Source organism: Eptesicus fuscus, chromosome 8, assembly GCF_027574615.1.
Source record: "Eptesicus fuscus isolate TK198812 chromosome 8, DD_ASM_mEF_20220401, whole genome shotgun sequence".
In the NCBI taxonomy this organism is placed as follows: domain Eukaryota; kingdom Metazoa; phylum Chordata; class Mammalia; order Chiroptera; family Vespertilionidae; genus Eptesicus; species Eptesicus fuscus.
The window spans coordinates 89,316,333-89,332,610 of record NC_072480.1 but is presented as its reverse complement, the minus strand read 5'-3'; the positions used below and the strand labels follow the sequence as shown (position 1 = coordinate 89,332,610).

The 16,278-nt window shown below is 43.6% G+C and overlaps 1 protein-coding gene across 1 annotated transcript in view; it reads right to left on the bottom strand.

Annotated features, from left to right (window-relative positions):
* Positions 1 to 6,614: 6,614 nt before the first annotated feature.
* The window catches only part of TRMT9B (tRNA methyltransferase 9B (putative)), a 41,035-nt gene continuing 31,371 nt past the window's right edge, over positions 6,615 to 16,278 (bottom strand). Inside the window, exons 7-9 of the mRNA XM_054720091.1 lie at positions 15,278 to 15,432; positions 10,877 to 11,050; positions 6,615 to 8,666 (exon numbers count right to left, since the gene is read on the bottom strand). Of these exons, the coding sequence (XP_054576066.1) occupies positions 7,633 to 8,666; positions 10,877 to 11,050; positions 15,278 to 15,431 (1,362 nt within the window). The 5' untranslated portion in view covers position 15,432 and the 3' untranslated portion in view covers positions 6,615 to 7,632. The remainder of the gene's footprint in view (positions 8,667 to 10,876; positions 11,051 to 15,277; positions 15,433 to 16,278) is intronic.

Genomic DNA, 16,278 nt, shown 5'->3' with positions numbered 1-16,278 from the left:
CAAGATTTTAGAAGTCAGTGATATCCCTTTATGAACCACGTAAAGACACTCTATTATTGAACAGTTAGTTTGATTTCCTTTGGACAAGGATGACAGAATTCAAATAGGAATTGGCCCAGTTCTATGGAAGGATAAAGAGCGGGCTGAACTGATAGAGGAGGGGACCGGTGAGTGGAGCTGAAAGGCAAACCTGCCATCCAGGGACGTCTGTGAAAAGGCGTACACAGACCTGGAATAACTAATACGTTTCATAAGCACACACACGACACCGTCTTTATAACCCTCATTACAAAAAGATCCTAACCTCACTGTTGATGCAAATACAATATCTTCAAATTGTCACAATAAAATATTTACATCGGTTTGTGCTTTTAAAACGATTGTTAGCTTCTTCGGGAAAAAGCTCAAGTAACTGTACATTGTAGAGAAAAAGATTTTTTGTACGTTCGATACAAATACATGTCAACATCAGAAGAGGCACAACAACATTTAACTATTACCTTTGAATTTCCAATTACCTTTAAAATGACAACAACAAAAAAATCAATTCAACGCAATACATTTCTATGGTAATTACCAATTTAATGTTTTGACCAGTGCATAAGGGGGCTGGTTTTTCTTAGTCAGTAATGACGGCCAACACTAGACGTCTAGGAGTATGGATATTTATATCATACGTATTGAAGAGAGCATCTACAGAAAATGGGACAGTTTTCACATCCATGTTCAAAGTGCCTCAGAAATTCCACTGGGGTCCATTTTAGTGAGTCTTAAGTAGTGCCAGGGTTCTGTGTAAATAAACAGTAGAACAGTCCTGTTGCGTTACATGTGCAAATAAAACATCTCATGGAAGTGGTATGGTTAGCTCACTAGAGAAATGTCTGTCACTCAACCAAATTTCCTGCTAAGCGACCATAAATATTAACATAACTTCTTCAGGGAATTCAACATTCAACACTGGCTACAGATGAACTGCTGTGACTCACGGTTTTTTCTCTTCGGAAACAACCAGAGGAAAATAAATGTTCCATGTAGAGAAAATACATTGTTTTGTATGGACCCTTTATTTTTTATTTTTAAAAAATATATTTCTTTATTGATTTCAGAGAGGAAGAGAGGAGAGATAGAAACATCAACGATGAGAGAGAATCATTGATTGGCTGCCTCCTGCATGCCCCCTACTGGGGATCGAGCCCACAACCCAGGCATGTGCCCTTGGCCGGAATCGAACCTGGGACCCTTCAGTCTGCAGGCTGATGCTCTATCCACTGAGCCAAGCCAGCTAGGGCTGCATGGACCCTTTAATAACTAATTTGGTTTGGAAACTTTATTTTTCCCAGCTCTAGTTGAAGACAATATTATATATATTGCCAAAAGAGGGATCCAATTTCTAAAATATATACTTTTTTATTGACTTCAGAGAGGAAGGGAGAGGGAGATATAGAAACTTCAATGATGAGAGAGAATCATTGATCAGCTGCCTCCTGCACGCCCCCTACTAGTGGTCAAGCCTGCAACCCAGGCATGTGCCCTGACTGAGAATTGAACTGCGAACTCCTGGTTCATAGGTCAACACTCAACCACTGAGCCATGCTGGCCGGGCAAGGGATCCTATTAGACAACTGATTCTCACTAGCAGTCCATTGGATTGGTCATCTATAATAATAAAAGGGTAATATGCTAATTAGACCGGATGTCCTTCCGGATGAAGCCAGGGCTGGAGGGAAGCAGCCCAGGTCCTGGGTGCCGGAGGGAAGCCGGTGCTGGCAGCCAGGGGAAGGAAGGCCTACTCTTGCACGAATTTTCATGCATCGGGCCTCTAGTATTGATTAGTTTGAATCCCACCCAGATAGAGTGATTATTAGTGCATGATCAATGTGGAAGACCCAAATCTAGAGGGGACAGCCGGTGTGTTAAAGCTGAAATGATGCACATCCTTGCGAATGTGTCACGCGCTGTGGGACCCGTGGGGAACCCGAAATAGGACCATTCACCGTCAGTATTTTCTCTTTGATCAGCTTTCTTAGGCTTCTGTGTTTGTGTTCTTCATGCCATGCCTTGTGCTGTCTATTTTAATTCTTGGTTGGTGAGAGTTCTTTTAAAAAATACTCCAGTTTTTGTAGATAATTGAGGTGGCAAATATGGAGTCCATCACTTCAAACTAGGAATTGAAATGTTAAGGTTGGGATGAGAGGAGCCGAGCCTCCTGGTTTGGGGTCTGCCGGTGCTTCCGTCCTTCCCTTCCACTCCCATGGTTTTCCGTCTGTTGGATGGGTGTGTGATAGCACTTATCTCACATGACCTTTGAGTTGATGGGAGGAAGCCTGCTTCCTGCCTTTTTCTTTGGAGAGGGATTGCAATGGTGGCAGCTGAAATCCAAGTTTATAGCTAGGGGATGTGATAATTACTCGTCGTTACGTAATTTCTAATGAATGCATTGTTTAAAACAGCAGATTGCAGGCTAGAAAAAATTGGGTGCAATTTCAGGAGATGAGGCTGAAAATAATTTAGAGTCAACTTATGAATGACCTCCTAAGGAGTGTGTGTTTTATTCTATTAGACACATTATTTTCTGAGAAGCTTTCCACAGAATGCTTGTGCTAGAGGATGTTAATATGCCTGGGGCAAGCTCAGTAAATTGTTTACTTCAGGGTAGGCCTTGAATATGCCGATATACATTGTGATTTCCCAAGAGTATTTTGTGTATTGCTTTTCTCAAACTAAACAATGTAACTTGGTAGTAGGTACACAATGAATATACCTTTCCATTAATTCTAATATTCTGTGTACACACAACACATCTGATATTCATTGCCATATAACCCATATATCTGGGGAACTTGCAGGGTTCAGTAAACAAGTGGGATGAATGAAATATCTGAATAGCCCTCAAATTTCTCACTTACAAAATGGGAAAACACACAAACAAAAAATAAAATAAAATGGGAAAACAGTAACACAATTTTCATTTAAAAGTGGAGTTTAAAAGAATGTTTTATTGATTCTAGAGAGAAACATCAATCAGCTGCCTCCTGCATGCCCCGGCACTGGGGATCAAGCCTGCAACCTGGGCATGTGCCCTGACCAGGAATGGAACTGGCGACCTCTCCGAGCATGGGGTGAGGCTCAGCCACCTGAGCTACCCCGGCCAGGATGGTAATACCATTTTTAAGAGATGGAAGAGTTGGAGAGGAGTAATCACACAACATTTTGTGACCGAGACTATTTTTTCTCAATTGAAATCAAATGGAAACAGACTTGAAAATGAAGAAAAAATAATAATAAAAGATGGGTGAAAATATGTAAGGAACAGCGATGGAATTACTGATTAGCTGTGTAATCTTTGCTTAACCTTGAAAGGCTCTTATAATCTAACTAGAGGCCCAGTGCATGAATTCGTGCAGGGGTGGCGTCCCTCGGCGTGGCCGGCAATCAGGGCCAATTGGGGCCAGATGGAGGGAGGGACCGCGGGAGGTTAGTTGGCCACGGAAGGTTGGCTGTGGGAGAGCACTGACCACCAGGGCCAGCTCCTGTGTTGAGGGTTTGCCCCCTAGTGGTCAGTGTGTCATCATAGCGACCGGTTGACCGGTCAAGTGGTCGACTGGTCATAATGGTTGCTTAGGCTTTTATATATATAGATACTGTGACTGGGTGTACATAGTGTTGTGGTTGGGAGTACTGGCTGGGAGTCAGACTGCCAGGGGTTGAATCTCAGCCCTGTCCCTCCCTGGATGTGTCATACTTACTATGGGTGTGACTGTGATGCTGGGCAATTTCTTTCTGTCTCAGTTTTCCTCATCTGTAAAATGGGAACAATAAATATGCTTATTTTAGAGGGCTACGGCTAGGATTACAGATAAAATAAATGTTAGATATTAAGAAAAGTTAGCTGTTATCAGTATATTTCAAATTTTCTACATAGTCGGAGACAAAAGCTCCAGCCTGCCCTAATTTGTTCTTCTTAGACTAGCTGCTTGGCCAGTGTTTCCACTCCCCCTCTCCCTCCTAAACTGGGTGTGCAGCTCACTTTTAAGCTGCCCCACCAAGTTTAACAACTATTGGATCGTCCTCCTTCAAACCTGTTTATTTTTACTTAAAAAGTCCACCAATGCTTATGCCTTTTGTGGCCATTAATATACAAGTTCATTGGAGTCTCTAGCTGATTTATAGTTGGAGTGGTCTTCTCTGGATTACGTCTAATTTTTGCCCATTCAGTTGATGCTCAGTTAAAATGCAGGGAATTCTTGACATTTAGAATTTGCAAGGACACAGGAAGGCAAACTAGAGACAAGAATGACACAGCATCCTGTGTCACGACGCTCTAAGACATCTGTTAGATGGCCTGCCAGTTACTACGACATGCTGGTGTCATTTCGCCACTGCAGTGACAACTTAAAAATAATCTGAATAGGCCTCTTGCATGGTTCCCACCAGAACGTTATTTTGGTTGCATCCTCTGTCTATGTGAATGCACTTTCCCCAAATCATTTGACTGTTTATACGGAATTCCGCAAATAAGCCAGTGAGGCATCAATAAGCCAGCAAAGGTTTTTAGAAACACCCCCAATAATCCCTCTGCTTCTGATTGGGGGACTCCGCAGTGATGCCGGCAAGTAAAAGAGAAGGAGTGGGAACACTGTTGGACCAGTACTAATAATGGAGTCTGAGCTTTTGAATCATTTCAGATAGAGCAGCAAAATCTATAATCGAGCAAGTTAAGGCAGACTGAACACTCACAAATAACCTGTGTGTTTAAGCTCACTTGTGACTTGTATTTCCTTTGGACGGCAGTTTTAAAGACAAGCAAGACTTTGAACTGATCAAGATACTCACATTAGGCTCTTCCATTGCCATCTATATATCCAAAGGCAAACGTTAGATTGAAGAATGCTTTTCACATGAATATGCCAAAGAGACAGTATCAGCCATGGAATTAAATATTTGCATACAAAATAAGGTCTGGATGCATAGAATTATGTGCTCAGCAGACGAAGAGTGGAAGATTGCTATTATTAATGGTTTTTCATTTACAGCCCTGTCAAAATTATGTGAAAATATGTCTTTATCAAAAACCATTCTAAAGAATCATTTTCTACAAAGTGTGTGTGTGTGTGTGTGTGTGTGTGTGGCTGCTCATACGGGTTAGCTCAAAGCTTTTTGGAGCAGTCTAATGAACTGAGTTTTATGTAAGTGGCAGGCTACCACCAGAAAGACTTCTGACTGATTTCTCGCAGCAGGACTGGGATTAAAAATACATCTGACAACAGGCTTCAAAGAGAGGAAAAACCCACTCACAATAAAAAGGCCATCAAGCTTTAATTTTAAGAACTTCTCTGACTCCGAGAATCTTTTCTTTCTACCAATAAAACCACTTATACTCATGGTTTAATGTCCTAATTTAAGAAACTCAGTGGTTGAGTGTTGACCTATGAAACATGCCTGGGTTTTGGGCTCGATCCCCAGTGTGGGACATGCAGGAGGCAGCCGATCAATGATTCTCTCTCATCATTGATGTTTCTATCTCTCTCTCCCTCTCCCTTCTTCTCGGAAATCAATAAAAATGTATTTTAAAAAAAGAAATGGATGACACTAAATTAATTTCTAATTTATATCCCACTTCTCTGCCTGTTTTCATTGTCTCGCTAATGCAAACTGCACTGAACAATACAAACCATGTCTCATTTCCACCACACAACCCCATCAACCAGAAAGGTGGTGATCCAGTCTTATTTCAAAGCCAAATGAGTTCTAAACATGGATAATGTTCAGCTAAGCATTAAAAATCATTCTTTAAGTTTCTTTGAAAGTAGCATTATTAAGTCAGAGCACAACCACTGAAGGAAAAAAGAAACCAAATGAAATCTTTTACTGTTTCAGTTAATTTTAGTGGAAAATAGGACAAGAATCAGATTTTCATTCAGGATGACAATGGTCCAGAAAGTATAAAGGCTCTTATCGAAATTATGTGTCAATTCTCTCCTCATTAAGGAACCATCTGAGGCTGTATTCCTGGGTCAACTTATTCCCGCTTCTCTTAGATCTCTAGTCCTGTCCTAATTATATCTATGTTTCAGGATCCATGACATGGATTTAAACGGACCCCTGGTTAAAGCTAATCAGAGGCCACACAATGCCCAATCTACTGGCTTGTCTGTGAAGTGGCAGGAATTCAACCTTTAATGAATAGGACTTGATTCTGGCTAAATGTCTAATATAACTAACAAAATGGCCACTTTCAAAAGGATAAATACCCGAGTATTATTTTTACAAGTTCAACACCTGGTCTCCCACCAATGCCACGTATCTTATCCCTTAACAGTCTTTTATACCGAGAGCCAAAGAGAGCTTCACCCCGATTCTCATTTCCTAAATATCCATTCAGTCCAAAGAAGATCATCATTCCAGGTCAGTGGTTCCCAATATGGGCCCCGCGCCCCGCAGGGGGCAATTCGAGAATGAGTTATTAACAGTGAATTTTTTGCATTTCTTATGGTTCTAGGGGCCTCATACACAGTATCTAAATATATATTGTGACATATTTGTGCATTTCAGTTCTCTATTATGTTTTGAAACTTTATTTGCTCTTTTTTTTTATATCACTTCAGATTATTATTATTTTTTAAACAATTTCTTAGTGATTTCTTCTTCAGTACTTCAACTATCCTTTCGTTCTTTTATTTTTCTCTTTCATGGATGCCATGTTTTTTTTGAAGCTTGCTTAGACCAAGTTCATGTCCTTTTAGGCTTCCTCCATGTGAATAGGAGTTCACTTTTTGAATAATAAGAATTTTATGTCACAGGGCGGGCATCAGGATTTTAGAGATGCTTGGGTGGGGCATGGCCAAAAAAAGGTGGGAACCACTGTTCTAGGTGAAAACTCTTCCTTAGTCAATCTTGGTCTTATCATAACTGGATATTCCTGCCTCTAACAAGGTCAGAAAAATACCAACTTCAAGTACCCACAGCCACCTCTCTCTGTGCTAACAGTGCCTTTAAAATCTTCTGAGTGACATTGATAACCTTGTGATCCACTTAGCTTGACGCAAGACAGCTTATCGTTTTGAAAAGTCCAGTAACACTTCTTTTCTCTCTCTACTGCTTTTCACCTTTCTGAAGACTCTAAGTTGAAGCAAGGCCTTCGCAACAACATAACTTATCACCAGGTTCAATTTCCATCGGTGCAACGGAACAGGTTCATCTGTTATCGGGCACACAGATGTAAAATATCTTCTGAGAAACAGAAATTACCCCCCTAACTTTGTAAAAATGCCATTTTCGGAAGGAATACTTACACACAGAATCTTTTAAAATCAGTTTATAAGACTGAAAAACTATACACATGGAGTCTCATAATAATTTCATCTTTCAGGGGGACAAAACCCCAAACTGTATTGAAGCGCACTTCAGATCTCTTCCATCAACACTGAACCACACATACCCTTTGCCAAATGCTTCAGATGCCAGGCTCTGTGCTTACGCTGAGATTCGGAAGATGACCATTCCACAGTCTCGGCAGACCAGAGCATGCACGGGCTGAAAAAGAATGGAAGTGGGTGCACGTTCAGGTAGCCATCCCAGCGCCGGCGCAAGGAGCGCGGCTCATCCCGGGAGGAGCTGTCTGAGCTGATCCAGTCAACCACAGGCCTCCTTTTTCTCGGCGATGATGCACCAGTTGCCATGGTCATTCCCAGAGCTCAGGATGTGGAGCTCTGACACGTTTTCCCTCAGCAGCCCACAGAGCTCGCCTTCTCGAAACACGTGGTAGTAGCGCATAAAGGCCCCGGAGTCCAAAACGTCAGGCTGTTGTCCTTCGACAGGAATTGTGCCGTCTGGGATGGAGTCTGTGGAACCGAGCGTGGACATCCTTCTCAGTGCCCTACGAGCAGAAGGCTTCCCTTCTTCCAACGTGCCCGCAGCCGCACGCTCCTCAGTGGTCTGGGTGCTCCCCAGGCCATCCCCACCTCCATGTCTCCCCGTCTCTCCCTGAGGGTCTCCGCGGAGATGCTTCCCTGTGGCCGGTGCCCTCAGCCACTCCGAGTGCTTCTGAGAAGTTTCCACAAACACGTCCTCGTCCGAGTTTTGCTCTCTTGTTGGACATGGCTCTGGGGGATCCCTGTCTGAACTGGGGTGTCTGGAAGGCTGGATGGATATAGTGCTGGCGGCCCAGCCTTCTGTGTTTTTCAAGGGCCTCCCTCTTTCCATTTGCTTCCTCAGACTGGACTCATCCAAAGATCTGGAGCAAAACCAGGAGCGAAAAGATCTCCCTAAGGTGTTATAGAAGCCGTTCTCGGCCCCGGCCTCCTTCGAAATATTGGCGCAACAAGTCCTGGCCCGGACGGGCTCATAGTCGGCGCTGTGGGACCGTCTGGAGTCCCGTCGCTCCTTGAAGCAAACGGAGCAGCTGCACCCGGAGCCGGGCGGGTGGTAGGGGTGGCTCCTTTCCAGGTGGCCACACTGCTTCCTTCTCCCCGGCGGGCTGGGCTCGGAGAGGAGCCGGGAGCACAAGGCCCTGTTCCACGGCACCAGCACGTCTTGCTTCTCAAAGTGCCGGGTCTTCTGTTCCATCGCCCAGACGTAGATCATCAGCTGGCCTCCGGGCACCAAGATGCGGGCCATTTCCTTTATTGCTCGGATTCTTCTCTGTTTGGTCGAAAAATGATGTATCACTGAAAAAAGAAGAAACCAGGTCTCAATGTGTAGGTACATACATAAACCTACACGTTTATGTGTTAGTACTTTCCATGTAACAGCGATGCCATTTGGGCATGTAGTAAAACCTCCGTATTTCCTACAGGGCAGGGCGAATGGTAGAAATGAACAGGCATGGCTTTGGGAGAGACACGATTGCTAGCTTCGACTCCTGTAATTAGTAGCCAACGGATCTTGGGAAATTATTGAACTTATATGGATTTTAAGTCTCTTCATCTATGACACCTCGAATGAATAATGGGTAAAATCTCTTCCAGTTCGCAAAGCCTATGAATTGTGTTAACTGGAGGGTGAACCATGTGAATTGATAAAATCTGCAAGGAAGCACTAAGTTAGGCAAGTGCTACCAGTAGAATCCTGTGAAGTAATTCATTACTTTAATGAATGATGGGTACTTCTAAAGCTCTGAAGGATTAATACCACTACTCAGTGTTAATAAAATTAATAAATCAAATAGGAGTGGAGCAAAATGCTAAAATGTTTTTCTACTTAGAGAGTGCAAAGACAGCCAGTCAAGCTCAAGTCCAAATGATTGCTTCTCATTTTTAAGAATGTTAATGTGATCTAAAGTGGTGGAATATACTTTTTTTTAAAAAGTTAACTTCTAGGTCATCATTTTTACTTTCAATCCCTGCGAAGGTAAAGTGAGAGTCAAGCAGGACTGTCTTTATGTGATCATAAATATGTCACTAGGCGACATTTTATAAAAAACGTATCGCGCCCTGGTCGGTGTGGCTCAGCTGGGTGTCATCCCGTGCACTGAAAGGCGGCCGGCCCCATCACGGTCAGGGCACACTGTGTTTCCACTTAAGGGAAGGCTTTCCATCAGAGGATGACAACCAGTAAGCTGCGCCTCCTCTGGACGGGGCATGCGACTTCACGTGGAGGCGGAGGAGGACCTGGCCCTGTGCACACCGAGCATTTCCCCAGCGTAGGAAGCTGGTCAGTAGCCCGTGCCCACGACAGGGGCTCAGCAGCCTGGCCTGGATGTAGGCGGCCTTGCAGACCCCAAAACTAATGTAAACTAGCGACGAGCAAGGACTCCTCCTCTCTGACCTCTAGGTCTTTACAAATGTCCCCATTTTGCACTTAACAGTTTCAACTACAAAGAAGCAGGGCTATTACAGAGCAGGTTTCTATGGCAACCATCTCCTGCCGGTCCTAACTAGTTCCAAGGTTAGGGCATCCAGGCCTCCATATACAAAGATACAGTCCCCATCTAATGTTGCATAAATCCACTTCTCATCTACTTCAGGAGAGAGCAAACCATTTTATGCCGAGTTTTTATCTGGTCAGTCCATGTTATATAGGTTCCCTTTGCTTTAATAAAGCTTAGTGTATTCAAATACATTAATTTTTCAAGTGTTTTGGAGCAAATAATTTGCTTTGCAAAAGAATTTGCCATGAGATCAGCAAGGGCCCCAAGCATATTTAAATATGACTAACCTATGAGGTTTCAGGAATACGTGTTTTGAGTAAAATGAGCCTGTGTAAATTTCAGGCAAGGGTTTTTGCTGTTTTTTTTTTTTGTTTGTTTTTTTTTAAGTTTTGGCATGTGTATTTATGGGCACACTTGCTGGGAGGATATGAGAAACATATTCCCTAGATTTATGAGCAATCTCTGGCAGTGAGAGCTGAGTGGCATTATAAAAACAATGCAATCTGGGACCAGGTGGGGCTGTCTTCCCCCGGGACTTGCCTACCAGCAAGTGGCAGATTGGAGGACACATCCTTCCAGGTGGCATTAGTCCTACAATATTCTGCTAATAAAGAGCACACTCATGGCCTAAAATAGGTCATCTGACTTTGAAATGTCCACTTCATGCTGGGAGATCTGGCTACATTGCAATATAACAAAGTGCTGTTTTCAATGAGTAAAATTCCTCTAATACTCCCTTACTCATAAGCAAAAGAAAACTGGAATGAGTCATCAAAAAGAGTAAAACAACAGTTTGAAAGTTTAACTAGTTAAAATAATTATAAGCCCCACCATAAGCACATTTGAGATTAGTCAAATAATTCAACTACTTGATATGTCTTTAAAAATCAGATAAAATGAACTACATAGACCCTTCCACAAAGCATGGGTGTTGGGTCGTAAGAATGGCCTCAACCACGCAACATGAGTCTCATGGCCAAGAGGGAACGTGTAACCAGGCTGCCTTACCTCCTATGGAGATGATGGCATCGAAGCCCTGATCCCTAAAGGGGAGATTAAGGTTGTCACATACCATGACTTCACATCCCCTACTCCGGGCAATCTCTACCAACGGCCCACAGTAGTCACAGCCCAGGGTATGTACCTGGCTATTCACTTTAAGGTACTTTCCAGTCCCACAACCTATAAGAGAAAAACTGTGTTACATTCTATCCTTAAAGGAGAATGGAACAATGTCGGTTAGCCTGCCTGATAACGAGAACAGAGACAGCTTTATATTAACTAACGGAGACAGAATACAGCATGGTGTGAAGGTAAACACAGAAGCAAAAGCAAAGCCTTCAGACAGCCCTTACATATTTTCAGATAGAATAGAGGAGGGAAAGGGGATTGGGAGAGCTAAATAATACTTATTAAATATTTAGCGAGGTAATGTCCATAGGGCGTAGCATGCTAGCACAAGCTGTCAGCTGGCCCATGGCAAGGAATGATAGGTCCCCAGCATCCCAGGGACAGTGTCCAGTCCCTTTACAAAAGCTGTCTTCATATACATATTTCATTATGTGCAGATCTATATGTTATGGCCTTTATTCTCCTGCTATCTCTCTAGACAGTCTTCCTGCTTACTGGTTACATAAAACAAACCACTGCCCACAACTTTTAAATGGCTATAAAGAAAACAGGCTTTTCAGAAATTTTTATTTGAATGAAAAAAAGATTTCAGCAGTTTTTCATCCACCCTATCGTCAGTGCTCGGTTTCACGTGACTCGGAATACAACCTAAGAGAGAACTATTCTTTTCTGAAGTAGACCATTTTTGACATTCACTTTCTGATGGCAGAGACCCAAGTCATGCAACATTCACACAGCCCAGAGATTGAGGTCAATCAGATCTCAGTGATATTACAGGGAAGAAGATGGCACCGTGGATGAATCACCATCCGGAAACAAAGCCTTCCAAATCCAGGACCTGGTATATTCCAGCACAGACACGTCATCTAATTCCTTTTCAGAAATATTTAAAGATATCAACAGAGCTGAGATTTGTACCTTCTGGAATTACCTGTAGATTTTTGTCTCATATTTTTCTAAAATATAACCACCGTTCAAAGATGATTAATTTGCAGCTTCTGAAATACTTTTTAAAAATATATTTTTTATTGATTTCAGAGAAGAAGGGAGAGGAAGAGAGGGATAGAAACATCAATAATGAGAGAGAATCATGGATCGGCTGCCACCTGCACGCCCCACTGAGGACTGAGCCCGCAACCTGGGCGTGTGGCCTGACCGTGAACAGAACCGTGACCTCCTGGTTCATAGGCTGATGCTCAACCGCTGAGCCATGCCGGCTGGGCTGCCACACTTTTTAAATAACTCCTCCTTAATAGGCGCTGTTCAAAATTACATGAGACACCACAAGCATAATTAAGGTTTGCTGATGCCAGGTGAGGCAGTGGATGACTTATGAATAAAAAATAATATTTCCAATGTTAGTATTTCCATGTAAATGGTTGGGGTCTTATAAATATTTCAGATCTCATGGCCACTGTTCCTAAGAATGCTTGTGAGAAAAAGTACCCAATATTTAAGAGCAATCATGGGGAAAATATAATCCACAGAGAGTTTTAAAACTGAAATCCTGATTACAAAAATGATGGTCATGTTTTTTTTTAAAAAAAATATTGCTTTTTTATTGGCTTTTTTTTTTTTTATTGGCTCAGGGGTTACATTTAGAGAAATGAAAGGAAAATTACTTCAAAAATACGAATAAAAACCAGATTTATGGATGATTAGTGCTAGAAGGAAGTGTTCAGAGAGCAACTGGTAATAATGAGGAAACGGAATTCTTTTAAAAAATCTCAGCATCTCCTGAAGACTTCCCAGCATGACTCATCCCACATTCCTCTGTAATGGTATTCATGCTTAAGGATAGCAGTGGAGATCCCAAATCTGATGCGGTTATCCGTTTCCTAAGTGCACACACGGAGATGCCGGCGGGGGAAGGTTTTATCCTAATGAGGAAAGCCAGAACACGGCCAAGCCTAGTCCCCCCACTATCGTAAGAGTGCGAGAAGCAAATCAGAAGATCTGCGATGCTGCAGCAAGCACGGGGACACAACAACCGGGTCCTCTGCAACGTCTCATTAAATGCTGACCTTCCGTAGGATCGCCGAGAGACCAGCAGTGTCTGCACGCTTCCCTTTCCCTCTGCTTTGTATTCTGCACCGCACGCATCGTGCGCATTTCCGCACTTTTTGGGGGTGGCTTCACTGTTTAAAATTCAGTGTCCTGCTGAAGTGCTGCCTACCGTTTCTCAGTGCAGGAAGGCTGAGACGGGCCTTACGGACAACATACGCTTTGTCCAGGCATCAGATATGGTTGCTGCCTGTGAGTTCACTGTGAGCAAATCAGTAATAAACAGAAACACACATGGAGCCAGGTGAGGTGTTGACCAGTTGACAAAAATGTGAGCAGAGGTTCACAGAAACTGAGTCCTGTGCTTCCCCTGAGGGTTACAACGCAGGATTCACTAAGTCAGTGTCCTTGGCAACTTCATAGAACATAAATACTGTGAAAAATGACCATCAACTGTATTATTTTTAATGCTTTCTTATTTAAAAAAAAATATCATACAGAGAAAGGCCTTTTGCCTCTGAGAGTATTTTTTATTTTATTTATTTATTTTTTAAATCCTCACCCGAGGATATTTTCCCATTGATCTTAGAGAGAGGGAAAAACAGAGAGAAATATCAACATAAAAGAAACACACCGATTGGTTGCCTCCTGGTCTGGGGAGGAGCCTGCAACCCAGGTGGGTATCCTTGACCGGAATTGAAACCAAGACCCTTTGGTCCATAGGCCGATGCTCTATCCACTGAGCCAAATCGGCTAGGGCTATTTTATCTTTCTAAATTATTCTTTTATTCTTTTAAAATAGTCTAGCTGTCCTCTAGTTCTTTAATAATTTCATTTTCTTATACTTCCATCGGTACTTCATTTGGAATTTCTGATGGAAGGGATGAGAAAGTAGCGTATGTACATGCTGTTGTCCTAAAGCCATGCGTTGAATAGTTCCTTTTCCTACCAGCTGATTTTAAGATTCTGATACTGTGCTTGGACTATGGATGGTAAGAGTTCCAAAGTCACTGTATCTTCTGAAACCAGATTTATTTAAAAAAACAAACACTGACATGACAGAGATATTTTCAAAGACTCTCTATTTCTACATGACATGCACCCCTTCCCCAAATTCCACACTGTTCACACCATCTTCAACAAGTCAAAAGCCCTGGCCAGGGACACGTGTTTCTCTTCCTGGCACTTAGAGTGCATGTCAAATTAGGCAGAGTGTGTAAGTACAGACTTAGGACTCCCTGGGTGCAATCTTCATGCAGTTGTTAGAACGCACTTTCGGGTGGGCAGCCTCCAATGGGGATCCCAGACCTTAGTCTTAGGTCTACCGGGCTGTGGTTTACCACTCAATTCAGAAACATCCTTAGCCCAAATCTGCCAGGCGAATCCATGATTACAAAGCCATGATCTATCCAAAGACAGGCTCTAATAATGAAACACCCACAGAGTAGTTCAGGGGGGGAAATCCATGCAATGAATAAGAGGTTACAGGAAATTTGTGATCTCTGGATCTTCTGTGGAAGGCATGAGAGCCACTCGAGGTGAGCCACCGGAACACGCTACACATGTGACCGTCTCTAAAGTCACAACAGTCAGCTTCCCAAGCAGTCATGTTAATCCTGATTCAGTCAACCGATGTTGGAGGATGTGGCCCCAAACGCTGAAGAGATCGCCACTGTCTAAATGTAAGTTTGAGGAAGTTTCCTACTTTGTGTCTTGATTGTATGAATGTCTGCTGTAACGTGAATGAGCTGCCCTGGGGTGTGGCTCAGTGGTTGAGCCTAGACCAGTGGTCGGCAAACTCATTAGTCAACAGAGCCAAATATCAACAGTACAACAATTGAAATTTCTTCTGAGAGCCAAATTTTTTAAACGTAAACATCTTCTAACGCCACTTCTTCAAAACAGACTCGCCCAGGCCGTGGTATTTTGTGGAAGAGCCACACTCAAGGGGCCAAAGAGCCGCATGTGGCTTGCGAGCCGCGGTTTGCAGACCACTGGCCTAGACCTATCCTGGTCAGAGCACATGCCCGGGTTGCCGGCTGGATCCCAGTGTGGGGCGTGCAGGAGGCAGCCGATCAATGTTTCTCTCTCTCCTTCTCCCTTCCTCTCTGAAATCAATAAAAGTATCTTAAAAAAAACAAAGGGAATGAGCTGGGTTACAGGCATGCCAAGGGCACCACTTCAGACTTCTGGTTCGCACAGCAAGGAAAACTGACTCTGAAAAGAAGGACACGATGGGACCCATCTCTCACCACGCAGCCGGCCCTGCCTTACCTATGTCGGCGATGAGGCTGCCGGGCTCCTGGTCCTGGAGGAACTGGCGGACGCGGGGCCAGGCTTTGCCCTGCAGGTCGCTGAGGTAGCGGGCGGTGCTCTCATACACATCATGTACGTGCTGCTTCTCCAGCTGGGCCGCCTCATGGTCCATCCTGGGGAGACAGGGCCACCCCAAGAAAGGCCGGTCAGAGAGACGGCTGAAGGAGGAGGCACGTGTCCTAAACCGGGGAACCTACAACTGCCCAAGGCTGTGCTGATCTTACACTTTACTAGAAGCCGCAAAGAGAAAAACCTTCACCACAGCCGACAAAAGACTCAAAACTGCATCCGTTTTACTGGCAAATCTTCAGAAAATAATGGTTTGGGAATGAGCTCATCATTGTCATTTCCTGTGCGAGACCAGTTCTAAATGTTGGAAGCACATACCTAAGATCCACTTGGATAACATCGTTCTGATGATAAAACAGATTTTTAAAATGTGTAACATGCAGCTCACCACTCCAACCCAGTCACAGAGCCCGACTGATTCTACCTTTTCAGTGTCTCTGGATTCCAACCATGTCTCTACATCCCTACGGGTGCTGTTTTAGAAAGGGTTCTTATTTCTTTACCTGAATTACGTCCACAGTCCGTAAGCAGGTGTTTTGGGGTCCCTTCAATCCCGTTCTTCATTTCTGCCACAACTATTTCTATGAAATATAAATCTAATCGTGCTGCTTTCTGGCTTAGACTTCCTCACAGGCATTCCATACTTGTCTGATCAAGTTCAGGGGTCTTAGGCGGGCGTACAAGTCTCTTTCTGACCTGGCCTCGACTTGCCTCTTGAAGCCATTTCTCACCATCCTTCGCCAGCATCAGCCGAGCCTGAGATACTCAGTGATGCCCGATTTCTCAGGCGCCACCCACTCCCCCTCCTCCAGGGGCCTGCAAGGCGCTGTGATTGCCTTAGCTAACTTCTATCCATTCTTGGCACAGCATCGCCTCTTCTAGAAGGCCTT